Source organism: Lolium perenne, chromosome 3 (genome assembly GCF_019359855.2).
Source record: "Lolium perenne isolate Kyuss_39 chromosome 3, Kyuss_2.0, whole genome shotgun sequence".
Lineage (NCBI taxonomy): Eukaryota > Viridiplantae > Streptophyta > Magnoliopsida > Poales > Poaceae > Lolium > Lolium perenne.
In genome coordinates, this window is record NC_067246.2 from 300,871,631 (window position 1) to 300,896,267 (window position 24,637).

The 24,637-nt window shown below is 44.1% G+C and overlaps 2 protein-coding genes and 1 long non-coding RNA gene across 4 annotated transcripts; 1 reads left to right on the top strand and 2 right to left on the bottom strand.

The window, feature by feature from the left end:
* The first annotated feature begins 4,972 nt into the window (after positions 1-4,972).
* LOC127344987 (uncharacterized) lies at positions 4,973-12,396 on the top strand. Its single transcript, XM_051371377.2, has 5 exons — positions 4,973-5,240; positions 11,424-11,538; positions 11,632-11,721; positions 11,834-11,932; positions 12,038-12,396. The coding sequence occupies exons 1-5, from the start codon at positions 5,086-5,088 to the stop codon at positions 12,137-12,139; spliced, it is 561 nt and encodes a 186-aa protein (XP_051227337.1). The 5' UTR covers positions 4,973-5,085; the 3' UTR covers positions 12,140-12,396.
* Positions 7,710-11,240, bottom strand: LOC127344988 (uncharacterized). The gene is made up of 3 exons (XR_007878375.2): positions 10,642-11,240; positions 8,545-10,502; positions 7,710-8,203 (listed from the first exon to the last, which is right to left on the bottom strand). It is a non-coding gene; the product is annotated as an uncharacterized lncRNA (long non-coding RNA).
* Positions 12,397-15,856: 3,460 nt separating the features above from the next.
* LOC127344986 (uncharacterized) lies at positions 15,857-20,093 on the bottom strand. Of its 2 annotated transcripts, none has more exons than XM_051371375.2 (5): positions 19,940-20,093; positions 16,629-16,743; positions 16,446-16,535; positions 16,238-16,336; positions 15,857-16,151 (listed from the first exon to the last, which is right to left on the bottom strand). In XM_051371375.2, exons 1-5 carry the CDS (start codon positions 20,005-20,007, stop codon positions 16,050-16,052), a joined length of 474 nt encoding a protein of 157 aa, XP_051227335.1. In that variant the 5' UTR covers positions 20,008-20,093; the 3' UTR covers positions 15,857-16,049. The 2 variants fall into 2 exon arrangements, with proteins under 2 accessions (XP_051227335.1, XP_051227336.1); XM_051371376.2 differs by lacking the exon at positions 19,940-20,093 and adding an exon at positions 16,933-17,381.
* Positions 20,094-24,637: the final 4,544 nt, after the last annotated feature.

Genomic DNA, 24,637 nt, shown 5'->3' on the forward strand with positions numbered 1-24,637 from the left:
GAAGGATTCCATTCCTCAAAAAGAAATCTTTGAAAATCCTTCAAACCGAAGAGCCTCGAGAATCGAAACTTAGTTGATTCTCCCATCTCCCCGAGTCGCATTAGAAGGGGTGTGCGAGTATGTACACTTTCCTTGTTGTTAAATTTTGCCAAACTATTCTCCCAAATTTCGTCCAAACCAGGCTAGTCATCTACTTAGTTCCACAAAATTCACCAAATCGAGCAGAGGGTGCGTGTCGCGGTCACACCTCTGGATGCAGGTGGACAAGTCCACGGAAGAGCCTGCTTTGTCCGCGCGAAAACGCAGGGCAAGCAGGTGCCTGCGGACACATTACACGGACATGTGCGGGTTTCACAGGTTCCTGTGTCCACACGCGTGTTAGCTGCTACTTGCAAGACCAGCTGAAAGCCAAGCAAAGCGAGACATGGAGATGCACCAGCTCCTCCAGGGACTCACAGAGAACATGGCGGCGCACACATCCTCTTTGTGCCGCTGCCGGCGCAGGGCCACACGAACCTGATGCTCGAGTTCGGCCGCGCCTCGCGTACCACGGCCTTCGCCCGACCCTCGTCCTCGCCCGCTTCGTCCTTTCCACCGGCCTGCCTCCCGGCGTCCCCTTCCGCGTCGCAGCCATCTCTGACGACATCGACACCGGAGGCATGGGCTCCTGCCCTGACCCGGTCGAGTACTGCCGCAAGGCTGTCTTCGATGGCGGCGGCATGGGCTCATGCCTTGACCCCATCGAGTACGATCCCCACATGCCATGGGCGGGGCGCGCGCCGCTGCCCATGGCCGACGGGAGCGCGCTGCGTCGCCGGGGCGTGGTGGGCATGGATCTTGGCTCGGAGAACCTGTCGCCGTTCTTCTTCCTTGATGATGGCCACCTGCTGTCGGACAGGACCGACGGCGCAGGAGATATGGGTGCGGTGAAGACGTAAGACCTTCTCGTATTGCGGTGCGGGCTAGGCAGGCCAAGCAGGCTAGCTGCAAATTATTATTTTTTGACCCAAAACCTCACTTCTATTAAGAGAAAACACCAGTACATACAACCCTGAAAAATGAAGAAAATACATTGGAGCCCTGGGGGAAGACGGCCGCTGCCGCCGTCAACACGCACTGAAGGCACGCCGCCGCCATCAACGCTCCGAGGAGCTTAGAAAAGGCAAGCAGCTGAAAGTCCTTCAAGAAAGGGGCCACGAAAGCCCTACGCGTTGAAGGAGAAGCCGTCGTCTTCGAAGTCGTCGCCGGCGAACCTCCACGAGAAATGAGCCCGCTCCAGTACAGAACCTTCTGCACAAGCTTCACAAGCTCCTCAACGGCGCCGGAGAGCTCGCCGCTGAAGCAGGGACGGAGCCGGAAGACAAAAGCCCGCAGATCTGGCAGCACCACCGCCTCGCCACCAGATCGAAGGCAACACCTCCCCACAGGCTCCCCAAGGACGAAGACGAAGACGCCGCCTCCCGGGATGGGAACGGAGCCGGGGAAACCTTATTCCAGACGCCGCCGCCGTCACCACCTCAACGCCGGCGCCAAGGGAAGAAACCCTAACCCTAACTACCCTATCTACACCGCACGGACAGAGCACCGGGGTCACCCACGCCCTCCGTCGCCGCCGAAGCGACGGACGGAGGGGACGGGGACCCATGCCTCGCCGGCGGGGAGCGGGGGGGGGGGGGGGTGGGGACGAGCGCCTCCCTTTTCGCCTCTTGGTCGCGAGAGGAAGAAGAGGATAAGGGCATCTCCAACCGGGCGACCCAAACTGCGCCCGCGCGTCCGGATGGGTCGAACCGGACGAAAACGCGGCCCAGCGTGCGGACCCATCCCTAAAACGGATGGCCGCGGCGTCCGGGACGACCCAAACCGGCCCAAATCTGGGGCGAGTTTGCGTGGCCGCGGACGCCGAGTGCTGGACGCTCGCGTCCGCCCCTTGTCCGCCCATGGCCCGCGTGTCATAGAAATAGGAACTTTTTTTGTTGGAGATATTCCCAAGAGGCAATAATAAAATGGTTATTATATATCTTTGTGTTTATGATAATGTTTATATATCATGCTATAATTATATTAACCGAAACATTGATACATGTGTGTTATGTGAACAACAAGGAGTCCCTAGTAAGCCTCTTGTATAACTAGCTTGTTGATTAATAGATGATCATAGTTTCATGATCATGAACATTGGATGTTATTAATAACAAGGTTATATCATTATGAGAATGATGTAATGGACACACCCAATTAAGCGTAGCATAAGATCACGTCATTTAGTTCATTTGCTATAAAGCTTTCAATACATAGTTACCTAATCCTTTCGACCATGAGATCATGTAAATCACTTATACCAGAAGGGTACTTTGATTACATCAAACGCCACTGCGTAAATGGGTGGTTATAAAGGTGGGATTAAGTATCCGGAAAGTATGAGTTGAGGCATATGGATCAACAGTGGGATTTGTCCATCCCGATGACGGATAGATATACTCTGGGCCCTCTCGGTGGAATGTCGTCTAATTAGCTTGCAAGCATATGAATGGTTCATAAGAGACCACATACCACGGTACGAGTAAAGAGTACTTGTCAGGAGACGAGGTTGAATAAGGTATAGAGATACCGATGATCAAACCTCGGACAAGTAAAATATCGCGTGGAGGATGACACACTTAAGGTTTGATGTCGTTTAAGTAGATATGGAATATGGAATGGAGTTCGAAGTTTTGTTCGGAGTCTCGGATGGGATCCAGGACATCACGAGGAGGTCCGGAATGGTCCGGAGAATAAGATTCATATATAGGAAGTCATATTCCAAGTTTGGAAATGATCCGGTGCATTTATGGCAGGTTCTAGAAAGTTCTAGAAAAGTCCGGAAGAAATCACCATGGAAAGTGGAGTCCCGGAGGGACTCCACCTTGCATGGCCAGCCAAACCCTAAGGGGAGGAGTCCCAGGTGGGCTCCACCATAGGTGGCCGGCCAACCCCCCCAAGGAAGGGGTGGGAGTCCCACCTTGAGTGGGATTCCCCCTTTGAGTAGGTTTCCCACCTATGGGAGGTTTTGTTGTTGGGGTCTTATTCGAAGACTTGGACTACAACTCTTGGGGATTTCCACCTATATAATGAGGAGGAGAGGGAGGGGGCAGCCCACTCTTGGCCGCACCACCTAGGGCCCCCATGGCCGGCGCCCTACCCCTCTCTCTCTCTCCCCAAACCCTAGCGCCCCTCCTCCACATAATACTCCCGCAGCGCATAGGCGAAGCCCTGCCGGAGTTCTCCATCGACACCGCCACCACGTCGTCGTCCTGCCGGGATTCCAAGGAGGATCTACTACTTCCGCTGCCCGCTGGAACGGGGAGAAGGACGTCTTCATAAACACCGAACGTGTGACCGAGTACGGAGGTGCTGCCCGATTGTGGCACCATCAAGATCTTCTACGCGCTTTTGAAAGCGGCAAGTGATCATCTTCTGCAACAACGAGATCTAATCTCGTAGGCTTTGGAAATCTTCAAGGGTTAGTCTCGTTCATCCCCTCGTTGCTACCATCTTCTAGATTGCATCTTGGCTTGGATTGCGTTCTCGCGGTAGGAAATTTTCTGTTTTCTATGCTATGAATCCCATCATTTTTTTCATTCAAAGGACCCATTACATTTTTTTAGCCTACTACTTCTATCCTAATACGTACGGGGCCGGCGGCCTGGCCGGCGACTCCCTCGCCGGCTCGCCGTCGGGGCCGTGGATTTCACTCGACGCGGGCAGCCTGTACGCGTGAGGATTCCACTCCAGCTTACGAGCTGGGTGGCCCGGCGGAGGACTTCATCCTCCTCCTTTCCGCTCGCGCGCCTCGGGCACGCTCGCACTCCGCCTCCTGAGGCGGCACCATCCGCTTCCCGCATAGCACCAGTTCCTGCAGGGCGGCGCGTTCCACAACGCTGCGCGCCTCCAGGCGGACGCGGCCGGCGGCCTGGGCCTCGTGGTTCCCGTTCCGCCGGCTCATGCGCTCTTGTCGGCGGCGCTCCGCCGACGCAGCAGCCTCACGGGCGCGCCGCTCGGGCGAGGGCATCTGGATGAGGTGGCGGGTTGCTCGCATAGCGAGCAGCTCGTTCTTCTGCCCGAGGAGGTCGCCTAATCAGCGGCGGCCGGCCCGGCAGGTCGCCTCGTGCTCCTTCGTCACGCGCGTAAGGTCGGCGAGACGCTCCTCGATGGCGGCGTTGATGTTGGCCAGCGCGAGGTCCTCCTCGTTCACGGGCTCCTCCTCCGCGGCGGCCGCCCCCTCCTCCGAGGCCTCGTACCAGCCGTCCGCGGTCTCGTGCCAGCCGTCCGCGGCCGCCTCCACCATCTCCGCGTCCCCTTCCTTCTTCGCCGCCGCCTCGGCAGCGACGCGGAGCGCGTCATCATCGGTGACCCACCGCGCGTCCGCGCGCTCCTCCTCCTCCGTCTGCGGGAACCTAGCCCGGGCGACGAGGGAGAGCTTGGCCCACGTGGCCTGCAGGGTGCGCGGCATGGCGCCGGAGAAGGTGGAGGGGGAGAGGACGTCGGAGAGGGTGTGATGCGGTCTCTGGCCGCCGCCGTCTTTTATAGCCGGCGGCCCGGCGGGAAACTTGGGTGCGAGTGCGCGCCAAAGGGCTTTTCGCGCGCGCGGTAACATTGTTGCGCGCGGGAACTTTCCCGCGCGTTCCACCGTCCACCATTGCTGTCCCGTCGAGACCTGCCATGGCGCAACGCCGCGCAAGGAAGACGAACCACGTGGCATCTGTTTGGGTCGCCGCGTTGGGCGCAGCGTGCGACCCAAACGGACACGCGGACGCGGGCCGCTGTCCGCGTGTCCGCTCGGCCACCCAAACTGCCTAAAACGAACGGCCCAGCGCGTCCGTTTGGATCATGCTAATATGTAATGCAGGTAGTCCACAAACTCCACCAATCAGTTTTTTCGCGGCGCGGACAAATGGGCTTGTGGAAGCCTGCGTCCAACAGCATCCGGAGGCCCAATCGCGCCGCACCGAGACAAAACGAAACAGAACAAATCCACCCGGTCCATAGTCCCCTTCCACCTCGGAGCCGCGCCGCCGCTAGTCGCCCGCCGCCGCGACTGAGGACCGGATGGAGAGACCAGCGACTCAAGGAGGAAGAAGGCCGGACCGCGGGGATCGCAGCGAGGAAGGATCGAGGTATCGAGCCATCACAGCCATGGAGTTGCTCTCCTGCGTCGGGAGGGTGCTCTTCGCCTCCTTCTTCATCATCTCCGCCTACCGGGAGTACGTGCGCCCCTCCCCCCTCCCCCCCGAGTGCCCGCTCCTCGGGTCGGAACCCGGTCTGTCCTAGATGGTCTCCAGCATGAGCTCATAAGATGTTAGATTCAGTTTCGGCTGTTGTTCATCTGGAGTAGGTTAGCGAGATGATGCGCACTTTAATTGGAAACATTAGGGACAGTTAAATTAGCAGAATTAGACCCTTTTTTTTTCTTCTTCAGAGAAGAGCATATTGCACCCCTAAACTTATCCCGGAATCTAAGCTACAACCTTGAAGGCTAAAAGTAGTTAGGAAACACCACTAAACAAAAGAAACCAGTTACAACGCCCCCCTCCCTCGTTCTGGAGCAGGTTTTGACCAGCCATGTTAGCCAGGCACTAACCCGTCGTTAAGTAGCGGGCACAGCAATGCCTTGCCGACCCGTTGTTGGAGCTGTGTAGCTGTGATCCTTGCCCTGATGTACACTGCTATTTGATTGAAATCAATGAAAATGTTTTTCATTTGCCTGTCCTTTGTATCAAATGGATGAACATAAATTTTGACAGAGTTTCTTCTAAATTTAGACTGATTTTCCTTTGAATTTGCACATAATAATCAATTTGGCATAGAGAAGCAATATATAATATCAGTGTGACATAGATAAAGGAGATCTCTAGATAAAGCCATCAGTTTGGCATTGCAAACAAATGGCAGTTTAACATAACAAAGGGAAAGCCATCAGTTTAGCATCACAAACATAAAGCCACGGTCTAGTTTCGCGTTACAAACATAATCTGGGTGCAACGTCACTACACATGTTGTTCCAGGATTTCTCCTTGTCATCTCCAGCTGATAATTAAATATGTAGCTGTATTCACCACGCTTTGAATCAAGCATTCTGCCAAGTGCCAACAACATTTGATTTTGCCCTTTTAATCTTTGATATGTGACAATTGGCAAACATTTCTTCCTGCACAGTGGCTTTCAGTTGTGCAGCTGACCACTCTGGGTTGGTCTTGATCATGCTCTCAAATCTATTTGCAATCCTTGTCCTAGTGACTAAAGAACTATCTCTCCTTCGAGGGCAAAAATGTTCATCTTTAAAAGAGTATTGACAGTTCTTCTTTACCCACCACATAATATTATTTTCCTGCTTTGGAATAGTATTTAGTGAAATTTTCTTGTTCTGTATCTTGCAAAGGTATACTATAAAGTATACACTGCTGCTGTTTCCTTATCTCTTATACTAGTAAAATGCCCGTGCGTTGCCACGGGTAACAAATACAGGTAAATAGTGTACAATATTGATTTAAATATAAATTCAATATCATCGACCTATGGTATTATTTTTATAACACTAAATTATGTCATGAGATGAAGTGGTGAAGTAGAGTGGCGTCATCAATAATAGGCACGCCAAAGAAAACAGAGTATCATGTAGTCTCATGGCCCTCATCTTTTTTTTTTGAATTGACACTTGAGACAGACGAAGCTCACTCACTCGCAAGCGAAGCATAGATGCGAAATACTCTATTGCGAGTTGATAACTTTTTCGAAAATATAAAAGGATACACATTCAAATTTAAGCTTTTTTCTTTTTTCTTATCATTTAAGCTTTTTTATGTAATCTGAACTCTTCTTTTGCTTATCATCTATATTCTTTTCTTATTAGCAGTATCCGAGCTTAATATTGTATCTAGCCATGGATGTAAATAGCACGATATACATTACAACTGCCAGTGAGAGAACACGGACACAAGCAAATAAATGCCATCATTCAAGAGAGTCTTCATGTGTGCATTAACCGTTATGGAGAAGTTAAGCCTTATGCAGGAAACTACACACCTCACCTTATACATATAGATGTAATTTATCATACCTACGCACACAAAAAAATATTGATCGGGGCACAATTTGAAAGCATTAAATTTCATGAATTCAATTTTTTTTTGATAAAATCGTGAAACAAAAATTCCAAGGAAAACTACAAGAGAACATAATACAGTACACGATAACTTCCCAAAAGGTGTAAAATACATTGACACAAATTACATGTGCCATTTTATAATGCATAGCTAAAGGAAAACTTCAAAAAAAAATCAAAACCTCTTATAGTGAAATCGGTAATGTGGTATTGTACAATATTATATTATACAGATAATGACATGATGAGGTGAAGGACCTCAAAGTGCAGAGTTTCTCACAAAAAAAGTCTATAATAGAAAGATGAAGATAAGCTTGGACTATCGCTGTCTAAGAGGTTCTTGAAGATCAATATGGCAATGCTTCCACAACATATCTCAACGCAATGCATGACCTAAAAAACTCATTATAGTATTACCACACACACTGTTTTAACCGGGCTTTCCACATGTTGCATGACTTATCAACTCGTCGTGGCAACCTCTTATCACATGCATGTCTCCCTTCCCTTCTTCTGTCGAGCATTGTTATTTGTAATCCATATCACCCTTCTCCTTCTGCTGCCCCTACAAGATACCACCTGACTTTCAATAAGAGTTTTACTTGATCAGGCAGAAAACATGTTTGCTGCTAAAATATATATCCAACAAATACTCACTTACTCTAACCAACCATTAGAATCATATACACACATGACGCGGACAATGTCTTACCTATGATATGGATTTAAAAGGAGCAACCTAACCTGATTAAAATTTAGCAAAAGCTCAAGCAACTATAGAGTACAGACCATGGACCAAAATCTTCAGAAAAAGTTAACTGGAGCTCCTGGTTGAGAAATAAGTTCCCTGAAGTTTCTGGTTCAGAAAGACATGTAAATTAGAAAATCATGTCGATTGGTTATGTATAAAATAAAGCAGAACTGAAAAATTGCAAGATGATATCGTTAGATTGCATATTGGTTATTTCCTATAAGAGCATCACTGCTGAAGTTCTTTGTTATTTCCTTCATTCTTCAAGGCGAATGTGGGAACCGCCATGCCACTGGCACCTTCTGGAACCACACCTGAATATGGACAATGAAAGAGAGCATGCAACAAGAAACATGTAACATATAACAATGTCATGATTTTTTTATCTACAAACAGAAAAATATGTGCATGAGCACTCTCACGTGATCTTACAATGATACACAGTAGCACATAAAAATTCATGTAGGTCAATCCTATGCAGCGACTAAGTCTGAAACAAAACGGTAACTAAACCTGAACCTATCTACTGTCAGTCATGCATGTACAGACACACGCAGACTGATTATTTTTATTCAGACTAACACAGCTAACTGAATGAGGGTAAACTGCTTTGAATTAACTAACAATCTCCCCCTAATAGATGCAGTTTACTCACTTGATCTCGACGACCTTGATATTTTCGCAAATCTTCTGAAACCTGACTTGCCCCAGAGCTTTGGCGTGGCGACAAAATCGACAGTAACAGTCCCATCCTCGATGCAACGTAGCAGTTTTCAGAGGAAGCAATTACAAATCATCAATAAATAAGAAGCTGAAGTAATACACAACTATAAGAAGCTGCACTACCTTTCTGGAGCATTCAAAGTTTGACCTTGCTGATTTCTAATTGGATTGACTGGCCCCCTTTTCCTGCTTACATGCACAAAAAAGATGTATATCATGTAACTGACTAAATGAAAGTGGTATGCCTAATGGTATAGCTGCATTGGTTCAAATAAAAATCATCAACCACAAATCTGAAAAACATAAGTCTGAAACAGTAAATTTCTGTAACAGATCATTATGAGGCAGGTGTGATGCAGCCTCTAGACCTAAGGATGGTACTTGAGATCACATTTTAGAAAGCCATTGCTAGACGCAACTACATTCTACAGTCAACACAATATCTGGGAGTACGAAGCACTTCTCGCCTTTATCGGCCACCGTGGCCAAACCATATGACCCAATAATTACAAAATAGGAAAGCATTCTAGTTTCAGGCAAACAACCAATCTACCGAACATTACATCTTTCATTAGACGCCAACAGGAAGTGTCTTACTTGCTGCAGAATAAGATGGCTCTGCCCCTAGCCTCAATGGCTCTATGAAGTTAACCTACTGATGGGAACACTCGGGTGTTTGCAAGGATAAACTATTTTACCTACAAAAAGAATAATTTAATTTTGCTCTCCCGATGGAAATCCTACAGAGATAATACAAGCATAGCAGATAAACTGCTTATTCAAGCCACCAAAATAACTGGAACATAATCTGTGGAAATACATTAATGAAAAAGACTCTCTAATGAAAAATAGTATAAGATCAATAAGTAGTATTACAGAAAGTGTCCAAATGCCCACAACAAATCATGTAATATGGTTGGTCTGGTGGCTGCTGACTGTCAATATTTATTAGGCATTCTCCTATGATATCCAGATTTATAGTATTGTATCGTACATCTAGTTTGCTAAATCTTCTGAAATTACAGCACCATCCCCATTCACAAGTTAAAACAATGCCCAGAAAAATCAGTGCAGTCGATCGCAAAGTCACCACTCATGGTTTAGACATACCTAACTAATAGTAATCGTACACCAAAAGAAATAATCTTTAGACCTTGGTCCCAATTAAAGTGAAACATTAGGCATGATCGTACATCAAAAGTACTAATTCTCTATGTAGACCGTCTCTTGTTAATGATGAGCATAATCCAGTTCGTGTCCACTGATATGCATTACCATGGAATCAACTTTCTTGGATTGACAAGATTTTGCATGTTGGTAACTTGCTTGTTATATGAACATGGCAGAACTCTCTAGATTCGTATATTATTAAAGATATATCGAGTAAATTGTGCGTGAAGAAGCTTTACCTCTATTCAACATTTTTTGTGAAATTTTAGTTTTGGTTACATGGACGGGTCTCATTTGAAAAAAATGTATTAGATTTGTTGTTTGCACCGAATAATCACCAAAATAACTTTATCCTATCGCATACAAGTTAGAAATTACACATATGCGAGGAATGGGAACAAACAAGTCATATATGCATCAATCAACTTGTTGTATTTGAGAGAAAATTGTAGGACATGTTATATTTTACAAATGTTCAAGCAAAACAATTGTTGTACTGAAAACAAGCAGGTAATTGGACTGAAGATGTTTACCTGGATCAGATCGGGTAGATCAACTTAGAGATCCAATTATACTTCTAGGAAATGCATATGACTAAACGAATGTTGCTCATCATTAGCAATTTAGATCTCGCTCGTTCAAATGCACCCTCTCAGGTAGTGTGTCCCCTCCATGTTGGTTGGCACCAACTTCGGCTCTCACATAGAAAGAAAATGGCCGCTGGCCAGCACAACAAAAGGAGAAGTTTTAATTGCCATTCAACCCCAACACCAGCCAGAGGAGACAACCAAAGAATGAACCAAACGAATATCACTTTATCACCAAGAAAGAAATTAAGGAGAGGTCGGCCCCAACCAACCTAGTGGACGAATCAGATGTTGATCGAGGATGTGCCTGGCGGAGGCTTGCTAACGGCGAATGAGTTCTCCGTGCGCAAGGATCCACATCTCGGCACCTTGCGCATCACTGCCTGGGAGTCCGATAGAAACTCCATCAGTTCAATGGCATCCGTCGTCCCGCACGATCGAAGGTGAAGCGAGGCGAGACAGGAGAGCTTAGCTGAGGAGAGATCGAAGGGAGCGTTCGGCGCGGCGGCTAGGGTTGGATAGGGAGGGAAGAGCTAGGGGGTGCGACGCAGGACAGTGGATTGTATTGTGATGGGCCTGGCCCAGTTTGCCGCGTGCGGGGCGAAACCATCGGGCGACATACTGCGGACGACGAAAAGATTGGTCGTAGTGGGGCTGGGCAGAATAGGGAACATATTCCTCCTTTTTAAGTAGTGTAGATACGGATGCGGTGCAACGCCTAACACACGCCTAATATACGGATGCTGCTGCTGTTTCATCTTTAAAGATTGCAAGTAATGTTTGAAAAATTGTTGGCTTATTTCTTATTCATGTTCAACTACTCTACCTTCATGTGATGATATCAACTTGAATATCAGAAAGAATTCTGATCAGTAGGATGTTTCATTTAAAGTATATGTTCATGTGTTTCCAAGTTGTACTTGAGACGTTTTCCTGTGTGATGCATTAACAGATGGTAAAACTATTTGGCGGGTATAATTGGGCAGTTGGATAGAATTGCAGCCTGGTCTGGATGCTTGCACTTCTAATTGACTGATCTTGATTGGTGATGCAGGGCCTGCAAGTTTGGGTATGATGGTGGACCAGCTGCCAAGTCTCTCGAGCCCAAATTCAACCTCTTTCTCAAGCAAGTGTCCACTAACACCGGAATGGCTGTGCCGCACATCCACGTATGGATATTTTACTCGTCTTTCCATCTTTAAGAATCCATACTACCTAGTTCATAGCTCTGATTGGATGCCTTCTGTTTTATCTGTTTACAGATCAAGACTGTCACTGCCACTACATTGTTTCTCAAAGGCTATGGTGGTGGATTCCTCATACTCAACCTCTCCCTCGGAGCATTCTTACTGGTAATGTTGCCTTTCTCAGACTTCAATTAAAAGGAATGTTAACAGTTATTTTAGAAAAGCATGATAAGAGATGTTTAATCCACGTGAATTTTGATGTGGCTCACTTGTGCAGCTTGTTTATCTTGCATTCATAACCCCTGTTATGTGCGACTTCTACAACTACGAAATGGGGTCGCCGCAATTTGTTCAGCTATTTACCCAGTTTTCACAGGTTTTCTTTACACCAATCTCGCTTAGCAGCTTTGATTTATTTCATCAAGGTAGCTGTTATCAAGTGTTGTGAACTTGTGATAACTCGATTGTTATATCTGTTCAGAACCTGGCCCTTTGCGGTGCGCTGCTCTTCTTCATTGGGATGAAGAGCTCCATCCCAAGGAGGAAGTTGAAGAGAAGGGCGGTGAAGACCAAAACAACTTGATGGAAGTTGCAAGGATTTGTAGTAGGATTTGGAAACTATTAATACTAAGCTAGTCATGTTTTAGGTATACTCGTCCCGCTTTTGACCATAAAATCTGTTGTGGGCAGTATGTAGGGATTTAAGCCATCTAGCTTGCCCAGGTCTGGTTTTCTGTATTTTGCATTAGCTGGTTGGTATGTTTGATGCAGGTGTAGACTTGTTTTGTTGCAGAAACTGCTCGTCTCAGTTCAGGATCAAAAGATACATTCTCGGCTGTAGATATTTGCGTGCTCCATTGATCCTTCTATGCATATGTTTTAGTTCATAATTTCGTTATAGCAGTAAACATAAAACTGTAAATATGTATTTTTCAGGGCATACTTTTTTTTTTTGTCTTTGCGTGGTCATTCCATTCCAAATTATTTTGGGTCATGTTTGGAGACAAAATTTTATCTGGATGTTAGATTGAATTTCATGGGAGCGTTAGTTTTTTTTTTTGTTAAAGGGTAACCCTGTTTGGCAAATACTATCAGAACTTGTTGGATGCATGTGTGTTGCCACATAATATTGTATTACCTCTGTCCATTTTTTGATGCCGAAAGTTCTGTCTAAATTCAATGTATTTAGACACTCTTTGTACATAAATAAATTCAAATTTAGACCAACCTCCCGACATCAATTAATGGACGGAGTGGGTAATTATGTTTGTCCCTCAAAATAAAAGAGTTGGCTTTCTGTGTTCTTTTGCGTCCTATATCACTTTGCGTTGTGATACATGTATGCTTGCTTACCTATGCGACAATCACTGCATGTTTGTCAAGTTTATTATATCGATGCACATAAAAACACAATTCACATCTATATGAAAGAAAGCTCAACTAAGTATGGACACAAACTGATCGTGGCAACTTAATATGAGCACGGGGGTGTGATGTCTTGGCTCTTGGTACATATGCTCCTTTTTTTTAAATGCATCTTTAATACATTTTAAAATATTAAAATTCCAAATGAAAAAATGACGTGTATATCTTCACATTCTACGTTCGCAGTCTTTACATGAAAAATCAGCTTGTTGTTTGGGCTGTGTAAAAAAAATGGTGATAGAAATAAGACTTTCTGTGAGATATATTTTGTCATCGGTCATAAAAATATCATTTTTTTATAAAACTGTATGAATGCACATAGATTGTCGAGATGTACATGAGACATTTTTTGTTAATTTTTTTTAACAATTAAAAAAAATTAGGTGAAGGAAGCACATGCATCTAGGATCCAAATTGAAATTATGTACTGAATAGAAATATGCAGAGATAGCAATAATGAACAGAAAGATATAAATTAAAATGTACCTAGAAGTTTTCCGTCTATATATTCTTACAATATGGTTGTTTGTGTTAGTTTACAACAAATAGAATACTTATATCTTAATATTATATAAATGAAAATACCTAAAATAGTATCGATACACCTTCACCAATAATCTTGCTTTTTCCACAACCGATGCAAGTCCTTTTAGCAGTTGGATCTCAATCTAATAGCCAAGCACCAAATTCAATATTCTTCTTACTCTTGCTGCACATTCTCCCTCTATCTTCTGGCGCCAGCCTCCATCAGTAGTGATGTCTTAACACAGTGCCATTTGCTTTATGTTTTCCTTTTTGATTTTCTTTTCTTTTCTTGTTTTCGATTCGTTCTTTTTTTTCCTTCTCATTCACTTTTTTTATTGCAAACATATAACCATATCTTTATTGACTAATTAGTATATTGTCTAAACTATGTGATTATTTTGACCTATTTTTTTCTAATTGCATGAACATCTTTTAAGTCGAAAACAATTTATTTGAACTATGTGAGTAATTTTTTGTGTGAACTGTATGAACATTTGTTTCCTATCATACGGACCTTTTTTTTAATACACGAACAACTTATTTAACTATAGAAACATTTTTTGTAACTTATTTAAGAAAATACTTCACACTAGAAATTTTAAGTACAATGCATTTTTGAACTTTTACATAATTTACCTACCTTTATACTATGGCCAGTGAAGGGAAAATCTAGTAGGAGACGCCGCACAATCTCTCCGTGCGGCGTCAAAATTTAGGTGCTTTTTCCCTATAGCATGGAGGACTATTGTACATCATGCTTATATCATCACATTAATTGCTAAATTCAAAATTTTAAAATGATTTACCTTCTAAACTGTTATTCCGAATAGTGATCCGTTTGTGCCACTAAGTTCGTCTCGACTAGGGCTTCAAAACTAGATCTCTTGTGGAGTTTTTTTTCACTGCACGAGTTGCTAGATTAATATCGAACAATTACCTTAATAATTGTACATGGTTACCAAATAACTTTCTACATTTTCTCTAGACATTGCATTAATATGCATATCTACAGTGTGGGTGTGACGATCTTCTTTTCGTCACAACAATTGTTAGGGTATAGTAAATGGTTGCCAGATTAACAACAAACAATTACAACGATAGTTGTATATGGTTATCGGATAATTTTTTAGTCATTTCTAAATATTGCAATGATATGCATAACTAATGAACGGTGTTCAAGTGTCTCTAAGAGCTACGATGATATTATTCTACACAAATTAGTTATCATGAAGCTTTACATTGATGTAAAATAACATACATAAACCTACCAACCAACTTATTACAATCTAGAAACTAAGTAGCGTATAATATGTAAACTTAGTGAATAGAATCTGGCAATTACTAACCAAAAAGAAGTTTTTAAAATATACCAACATGAGATCTAGTTTTGAAGATCTCATGGCGACTAAGCTTAAGCTGAAAATGAATTTTAAAACAAGTTATCGGTTTGAGAGATAAATGTTTTTTTAATTTAGATATTAAAGGGAATCTAGATGATATCATCATACGTGTTACTACATGCATGCACATTAATGAAGAGAATCCATCGCACGAACCAGCTCTTGTGCATAACCTCCATGTAGTGATGTCCAACAATAAAACCAGAAAAAATTTGCTTCTATCATGCTGGCTAAAGTGGGCCAGGCCAGTTCGCTGGCTCTTGTGCTGAACGTGGACGTTTTGATGAATCACACGTCAGGTAGGAGTTTCCCAACTGTTTCATGCTCGCTATCACCTAATGAGTGAAGTGGATTGAATAAAAAAATCACAATCGGATTCCAAATTTCTAATGGCGAGTGCTAATGTGTCTAGACATATGACATATCTGAAACACACAAACTTGTTTCCGAGGGGGGAGGCGCATTGTTGATATTGGTTCATTCCTGGCTTGTGTAAACTCATAGAAAATTTAGCCACTGCTTGCTCTTTTGGACTTATGATGATATATGATCAGCACACTGTGGTTGAATGGTATATTGGCATGGGAAGACATTATATAAAAGTGTTTAATCAGGGATGGAGCTAGGATTTTAGCATGAGTGGGCCGAAGAAAATAATGATCATGTCTAATAATGATCATGTATGAGGTTTTGTATTAGTAGAAAAATTGTGTAGATAAAACATCACAATATATGAACTCTCACTACCATTTATAACACAAAACAGTAGAAAAGAGAAGTTCAGAGTCTTATCTTTCAGAGTGGAAATCCAAAGTCAGGCCTTAATTAGTTGTACCTGGCAATGTTTTTGTTGAAGGCATTTATCTATACAATTTTTCTACTAATACAAAAAACCTAAGATGTGATAATTATTTTCTTCACCCCTCATAATAAACTATTAGCTCCGTCCCTGATTAAACACATATTCCCATACCATTCAACCAGCGTGCTAATCGTAAAACATAAGTGCAAAAGAGCAAACAGTCGCTAAATTTTCTGAGTTTACACATGCAAGGAATGAACTAGACCTGAGCAAGCTAGATGGCTTAAATCCCTTAATATTAATAGTTTCCAAATCATACTACAAATCTTTGCTGACTTCCATCAAGTTGTTTTGGTCTTCACAGTCCTTCTCTTCGACTGCCTCCTTGGGATGGACTTCTTCATCCCCAGGAAGAAGATCAGTGCACCGCAAAGGGCCAGGTTCTGAACATATAGAAGAATCCAGTTATCACAGCTACCTTGATGAAATAAATCAAAGCTGTTAAGTGAGATTTGTATTTTAAAAAAACCTGAGAAAACTGGGTAAGCAGCTGAAAAAATTGTGGCGACCCCATTTCGTAGTTGTAGAAGTCATACATAACAGGGGTTATGAGTGCAAGATAAACAAGCTGCACAAGTGAGCCACATCAATATTCTTGTGGATTAAACATCTCTTATCAAGCTTTTTTTGAACTTTTAACATTCCTTTTAATTGAAGTCTGAGAAAGGCAACCTCACCAGTAAGAATGCTCCGAAGGAGCTGTACAGTATGAAGAGTCCACCGCCATAGGATTTGAGATACAAGGTAGTGGCAATGACAGTCTTGATCTGTAAAAGGATAAAACAGAAGGCATCCAATCAGATCTATGAACTAGTTAGTATGGATTCTTAAAAATGGAAAGACGAGTAAAATATCCATACATCGATGTGTGGGACAGCCATTCCGGTGTTAGTGGACACCTGCTTTGCAAAGAGGTTGAACTTGGGCTCGAGATACCTGGCAGCGGGTCCACCATCAGATCCATACTCTCTGCCCCTGCATCGCCAATCAAGGTCAGGCAATTAGAAGTGCAAGCATACAGAGCAGGCTGATCAGCTCATCACCTCTGTCCAACTGCCCAGTTATAGCCACCAAATAAACTACTACATATGAATAGTACAGGCAAACATAAAGGATCGATCGACACTAGTACATGACAGTTAAACGATTGGGAATGCAACATACACGAAAAAACTATGTTTAATCTGCATATGCTTAATGACGTCTGCATGCCCACCTAAATCCCAGCTTTGTCACACGGCCATTTGGCCACATACGCACATGTCAATAATCAGTACATCTTACATGCATCACAGAGGAAAACACCTATAGTGCAGTTTGAAAACACATTAACATATACTTTAAATGAAACGTTCTACTGATAATAATTCTTTCTGATTTTCAAGTTGATATGGTCATTAAGTAGTAGTTAAACATGAATAAGAGATAAACCAACAGTTATTCAAACAGTACCTGCAATTTATTATCTAGAAACACTTACTCACATGTTGGGTGTTAAATGAAATCACATCCGTATATAAGAGATAAGGCAACATCAGAACAAGCAAATTTCACTAAATACTATTCCAAAGCAGGAAACAAAATAAGATGTCACTGAAATTCCCGCTAGGCCTTTCCCTGACACAGGCGTGGCCTAGTTTTACCCAGACCCAGCGCCCAGCTCTGCCTCCCCCGACCCAGCTCGCCATCCTCTGCCTCGCCCACCACTGCCAAACTTTTCTCCCACCACCGCAACCTCTGCTGAACGGCGGCGCTTGAGGATGCCTGTCTGAGGAAGAAGCGCGGCGCCCTCAAGCAAGTGAGCCCCCTTGGTTATTTTATGCTCTAGGGTTTCAACTGGGAGGTTTCGATTGGGTCTACGAGCTTCGTCAATTGGAGATTAGGTCATAGATTAATGGGTTTATTTGTGTTCTAGGCATGGCACTAGTAGAAAACCTCTCATCCATCTAAGCCTTTAGTACCGGTTCCCTTACGAACCGGTACTAAAGGGGGCATTAATACCGGTTCCGTGCGTGGGACATCAATACCGGTTCGTTATGGACCTTTAATACCGGTTCGTAACAGGAACCGGTATTAAAGGGTTTGGGCCCGATTTCCAGGCGGTGGTGGGGCCAGGGTTGCACCTTTAGTACCGGTTCGTGTAAGGAACCGGTACTAAAGGGTCTGTGCCTATATGATCGCGCGGCAGCGCCCAGCTCCCTGCATATCTCATTCTCACTTCTCCTCTCACATTTCCAAATATTCTCCACCTCTCACACTCCAATAATCTTTATTTTTCTCCACCATTTTAACAAGATTAACGGCATACATCTATCCAAGGGTTAGCAATATCATCCTTCCTTCCGGCGTTCCTAATTTAGCTCAGTTCTTTGGTAGTTTTAACTCGTACTATTTTTGTAGTGCAAGCAAGGTGTTCGATTAAATGCCTAAGTTAGTGATTTTATTTTTTTATATGCAATTTGAGCTGAAATTATGGTATGTTTTGTAGGTTTTAATTAGTATCATCCCCGTCCTTACCGCTGTCGATCGCCAGCGTCGTCCCCTAGCCGGCACGGTACCACCTCGGTGAGCCCCTCTTCTTTTATAAAAAACAATTAGTTTTATGTGATGAACTTGAATATTAATTAAGTTGGTCACTCATATATCCATGATGTTGTGTACTTAATGATTTTTGATATACATATAAAATGCAGATGAGTCGACAATGGATGTACGGTGACCGGTGCCATCCCGAGTTCATTACTGGCATGCATTATTTTCTCAACGTGGCTGAGGCAAACAGGCGGTCGAATGGTTTCATATATTGTCCATGTAGTTCCTGTAAGAATATGAAGGATTACTCTACCTCGAAGACCCTTCACGTCCACCTGCTGGAGAATGGTTTCATGCCCAGCTATAATTGTTGGACCAAGCACGGAGAAAGAGGGGTTATATTGGAAGACAACGAAGAAGAAGAGGATAGTGACAACTATCCCTTATTCACTGAAGACGGTGGTAGAATGGGGGAAGACGAAGCTGAAGAAGAGCTCATTTTCGATGAGCCGATTTTTGATGACCCGGATGACGATTTGGGTCGGGCCATTCTTGATGCGAAGATGAACTGCGGAAATGAAAAGGAGAGGTTGAAGTTGGAGAAAATGTTAGAGGATCACAACAAACTGTTGTACCCAAATTGCGAAAATGGTCAGAAAAAGCTGGGTACCACGCTGGGTTTTCAATTATATGTCGATGGGTTTTCATTTCAATGGAGAATTCATCCAAGAAGGCAGGGCAGTATATTATGTGGGGGCAAAGCAGAAATGTCTTATCTTGAACGTGATAGGCTGAGTATGGATGAGTTGTGGCAACAAGTACAGGTGCACTATTTGGTCGTAGAGGGACAGCAATTGCATTGGTTATTTCCTGGGAAAGAATTGCATGAAGGGCTTATGATATTGTATGAAGAGAATGCCGGGATAATGTCGAAGCACGTAACAGATTGTGGTGTGGTTGACATATATGTGGAGGATCCAGCAGTTGATGATAAAGAGGCAAGTGAGTGGGAGGTAGAAGAAGAAAATTGTGGGGCTGATGAACAAAATAATTGTGGAGATGATGTCCCAGCTGCGGTGCAGAAGAAGAAAACGTAGAAGGTGGAGAAAATTCTTGAGGATAGTGATTTTGTACCAGCAGATACATGATGAAGAGCAGGTTGCTATCAGACAAAACTACAAGATATTCAAAGAGGAAAAATGGAAGAGGCCAAATTGTTGGCAATTGAATGTGCAGCACTTGACGAAGTTAAAGTGAAGGTGGAGGAAGATTGAAGTGAAGATGATGAATCTTATGATGAAAGACAGTGATGAGTAGATAGTGAGCAAAGAGTCACATTATGCAAGGTATAACAAGGGCAGAAAACTTACTCTTGGAATGAAATTCTGTGGGAAGAAACAATCCAGAGAAGCAATAATCAGTTATGGTTTGGCTGAGAGAAAAGAGAACAAGTTCGAAGGTGATAGAGTTAAAGCAAAGTGCACTTGGGCAAAATGTCCTTGGGTGTGTCTACACAAGAAAACTTCAAGATGTAAGAGCTGGCAGATCACCTCTTTTAAAGATGAACATTTTTGCTCTCAAAGGAGAGAGAGAGAGAGAGAGAGAGAGAGTTTTCAGTCAATAGGACAAGGATTCGTACTCCCTGTAGGCGGAGAGGAGGAACATGGAGCCGAAGAGCAACCTCCCGACGCAGGAGAGTAACCCCATGGGTCGATCCTTCCTCGCTGCGATCCCGGCGGTCCGGCCTCCTTCCTCCTTAGCTGCTGGTCACTCTCTCTCCGGTCCTCAGTCGCGACGGCGGCCGATTAGCAGCAGCGCGGCATCCGAGGTGGAAGGAGATGGAAGGGGGCGGTGGACCGGGTGGGGTTTGTTCTGTTTCGTTTTGTGCGGTGCGGTGCGGTGCGGAGCGATTGGGCGTGCTGGTGCGACCGAGACCGGGACACGCACCCCCTGCTGGATTTGGTGAATTTTGTCCAACCGAGTGGATGACGAGTCCGATTTGGACGAAATTCGGGAGAATATTTTGGCAAAATTTGACCAAAAGGAGATGGGAAAGTGTGTGTCTGTGTTTATTTGGACAGGGTCGCGGATATCAAAATGGCTATTTGACCTATTTGTATTCATTTAGATTGGGCTGTAGACGCAAACACTTTGTATTTATTTATGTCGGGATGTAGATGCAAACACTATATGCCGCTTATAAGGGCATATATAATGGGGTGACGTCAACCTTTTCTTATAGATGCCACGTCATAATTTTGCTTACTTGGAGGAGAGAAAATGAAGAGAGAGAGGGGTGTCTTCTCTTAGCTAAGGGATCATCTCTTAGCAAACAAGGAAAGACTATTTTCTCCATTGTATCACATATGTCTTTCCTTAGCAGCAAATTTCCTACAAAAATTAAATTATTAATATTAATTGCTATATATGGTTGTAAGAGATAACACATTGTATGACTTATATTTAATGATTTCTCTAGCTGATGTGGCTAGGTAAGGGAAAACATGTTTTTCCTGCCATTGTACATGTCGTAAGGGCTCACCTGCACGAGAACCGCGGTGGGCCACGGTCTAGGATGCTTTTCTCTTTCTTTTTCGCTTTTTATTGTTTTGTTTTTGTATGTTTGTTATTTATCTTTTCGTTTTTTGTTTCTTCTATTTTTTTTTATTTTCATTCTGATTGTTCTAAGAATATCAATATTTTTAGATTTGGAACTACTTTTACATCTCTAACCATCTTTTAATTTAAACCAATATTAAATCAAGAGTATTTGTTAATTTGAACCACTTTTTGAAATTGGAATCATTTTTACCCGTGAACCAATTTTGATTTTTTTGGAATTTAAAATATTTTTTGAATTTGAACCATTTTTATCTACGTGAAAACATTTAACTAGGTGAACATTTTTAGAATTTGAACCTTTTTTAAATAAAATAATTTTTAATTCTAATATTTCAAAATCATCAACATTTTTTTAAAATATGAAATAATCTGACAGGTCACTCATCGGTGGAGGTTCTAGTTGTTTATTAGTTATTAACCGTTGCCTAGTCGTATGTAGTGAATGGCACCAATCACGCCTTAATGGGCTGGCCCACAAGGGAAAAGAGCATGGGTAGTGCTCACGCCAAGCGACCCATAGGAGGTCATAGACATCAAAATGAATACCTAGAGTTGAGCCATCATTTATCTGTTTGGGTTAGGTAGATAGTCTGACGCATTTTCTATCTCATCCATCAACTTATTTCTCTTCTCAACATATTTTCAACCCAAATAACACATAGGTATAGAAAATAATAATGTTGCAAAAAATAATTTTAAAATCCTTATTACATTCAAATAGTCAAAATAAACGACATATTTCACGTGCAATGTTCCTTATACATCATAATTAAACAAATAAAATTACTTGTGACGGCTATTCCTCGAGCCATGCCAATGCGCACTAATGCTTAATAATTTCCGCTTAGAGATGGGCGGATATGTGGCTCACGGAGCTCAGTGTGCATATGGAGAAACTCCTCAAACGTTGTTGCCTTGCATGCGGCTCAACCAACTCACCCTGAAATTGCAAGCCTTGGTTGTGGGGTTATCATCACACTCTTGCTCAACGATCATATTGTGCATGATCACAGTAGTCATCACCTCATGCATGGTCCGAACATTCCATGTTCTAGCAGGGTGTCGAACCTCTTGCCTTTGGGCAAACATCTTCGTTTTATTTGTTGTGCAATTACGGACTGTCTTTACTAGGGTGGCCCGGTCCAGATAGATGCCATCAACAAGATAATATGACTTGTCATATGCATTGCCATTGATCTCATAGCTGATCATAGGAGCATTTCCTTCTAAAAACCTGGAGAATACCAAAGAGGGATGGAGCACGTTGATGTCATTGTAGGAACCGTCCATGTCAAAGAAAGAGTGCCACATCAGTATATCATGTGATGCCACTACCTCAAGAATGACAGTGTTGTTGGGTTATGTTGCAGAAAACAAAAAATCCTATGATAGAAAGACATAGCCAAAATCTATTCAATGGAGATGTAATGTAACAGAGGGGGTAAGTGTTCATACCCTTGAAGACCGACAAGCTTAGCATTCACAATAAACGTTGTCGATGGAGTTGTACGACGACGCAGACCTCAAGGTCGTGAAGAAGTCCAACAATGAAGCACTCCAAGTGTTGTGCCTCCGCAGTTCTACACGCGTACGGTGTATAGATGTCTCCCGGGCTCCGGTCTAGCAGTACAGCGGAAGAAGAATATTCGGACCGGTGTCCCAACAACATGATGGCGTGCGGTTGGATGAGAATACTCCAACCCTGCGTACGTTCCAAACTCGAGAACACACGTAAGGGAGAGGAGAGGGAGACAGAACTTAGTGAGGGGGATGAATGAGGGGGAGTGTTGGACTCCTTTATATAGGGGTAAGGTGAAGGGGAGGGGGCCACCTAGGGCTACCGCTGCCCCTCCCTCCTTGGCCACCGCCGGCTAGGGTTAGTGATACGGGGTTTTGGCCCGATCTTTCACGGTGCATCTCCTTGATCCATAGGATCCGATAAGTCTCCCAACCACGTGTGCAATATACGCAGCCTGAAGATGGGGAACGCCAATCCGGCGAGCAACTCGACGAAGAACGCCGAACCTCTTGCAGAATAGACACGCCAAGCTCGATAACCCTCGACAGTTCGAGGACCTTCTCGCACGCATGATCACCCTTGACAGACTCAAGAACTCTCACACCTTTATTGATAGATAACTGGACGAACGTCCGAGACGCCGTCACACACGCCGAACCCATAGGAACGGTGATAACTGGAACTCAAGGTTCTACATATTCTGGATTCAATCTAATCTCCCCTAACCCTAACCGTGCCATCTCCTTATATGAGAGGGAGAGGTGGCCGGCCGGCCCCCCTATTGGGCCTAACCTAGTTCGACTTGGACAGGCCCAAGTCAAACAGACTCTATTAAAACCCTAGATGGCCCACAGCATGACCTGGCTACATTATTATCTCCTAATAACAAGATTATAATTAACTACTGGTACAACCTTAGACCCAAATATCGTATCAATGGCTGTCCTAGTGTACCAGGCCTGGATATCCTCATCATCCTCCCCTTCTTCAAGAAGCGTTGTCCCCAACGCGTGTGGGTCTGCTAGAAAAAGGGTGACGTCAGATAAGTAACATCGCCGATCTTCATCCTCAAGCCTCGCCAGTCTTCCACACCTCATCCTCCCTCTCGACTAGCTTGTCTTGACCTTGGCGCCCCTTTGGTCTTCGACGCCATCAACCTGATCGAAGACACAAGCATCCTCCCAAATGCAACTGAAGTGCACCATACATATCACCCAAAACAAACAGAACAAACTCCTGTCCGCCATGGATCCAAATAAGCTGAACACACCCTAGTACGCACTCTCTTGGATCACCAATGTCTTCCTCCTTTGAAGAATTTTTTTCATACACTCCACGATGAAAAAGCAACAGCAGCAACAACATCAGCAGGAAACAGCCAAAAACTGACTCACGGCAGAAAATTCCTGCCGCGGCAGAGAAACTGGCAGAAATCCTGCCGCGGCAGAGAAAACTGTCAAAAACTCTGCGAGGCCGGCAGTGCCGGTGTTCCGAGGCCGGTAGTGCCGGTGTGGCCGGCAGTGCCGGTGTGTCAAGGCCGGCAGTGCCGGTCTCCTGACGGATCTGACCTTCTTCCTCGCGATTTTTCCTGCCGTGGCAGAGAATTCTAGCGAACTCCTGTCGTGGCAGAGATTCTGTAGCGCTTCTCCTTCCTCTCCCTTGCAGCCGCCTCCTCCTCCGCATGAACGAAGGCTTCCTCGATCTTCGCCAACAGTATGGCGGCGACGTACCCAATGGTATCCACTCCAAATCGAGAAAAACAATGGCGACCACCAAACAAACTGCACCGTGATCAACCTAGCGCTCTGATACCAAGATGATACGGGGTTTTGGCCCGATCTTTCACGGTGCATCTCCTTGATCCATAGGATCCGATAAGTCTCCCAACCACGTGTGCAATACACGCAGCCTGAAGATGGGGAACGCCAATCCGGCGAGCAACTCGACGAAGAACGCCGAACCTCTTGCAGAATAGACACGCCAAGCTCGATAACCCTCGACAGTTCGAGGACCTTCTCGCACGCATGATCACCCTTGACAGACTCAAGAACTCTCACACCTTTATTGATAGATAACTGGACGAACGTCCGAGACGCCGTCACACACGCCGAACCCATAGGAACGGTGATAACTGGAACTCAAGGTTCTACATATTCTGGATTCAATCTAATCTCCCCTAACCCTAACCGTGCCATC

What these genes read in the sequence shown, in the direction of transcription:
- LOC127344987 (XM_051371377.2), top strand. Translation starts at nt 5,086, where the DNA reads ATGGAGAGACCAGCGACTCAAGGAGGAAGAAGGCCGGACCGCGGGGAT. An exon ending in ATCATCTCCGCCTACCGGGA is followed by an intron (nt 5,241 to 11,423) that starts GTACGTGCGCCC and finishes TTGGTGATGCAG; the next exon opens with GGCCTGCAAGTTTGGGTATG. An exon ending in TATTTACCCAGTTTTCACAG is followed by an intron (nt 11,933 to 12,037) that starts GTTTTCTTTACA and finishes ATATCTGTTCAG; the next exon opens with AACCTGGCCCTTTGCGGTGC.
- LOC127344986 (XM_051371375.2), bottom strand. Translation starts at nt 20,007, where the DNA reads ATGGGGTTACTCTCCTGCGTCGGGAGGTTGCTCTTCGGCTCCATGTTC. An exon ending in CTCCTCTCCGCCTACAGGGA is followed by an intron (nt 16,744 to 19,939) that starts GTACGAATCCTT and finishes TTGGCGATGCAG; the next exon opens with GGGCAGAGAGTATGGATCTG. An exon ending in TGCTTACCCAGTTTTCTCAG is followed by an intron (nt 16,152 to 16,237) that starts GTTTTTTTAAAA and finishes CTATATGTTCAG; the next exon opens with AACCTGGCCCTTTGCGGTGC.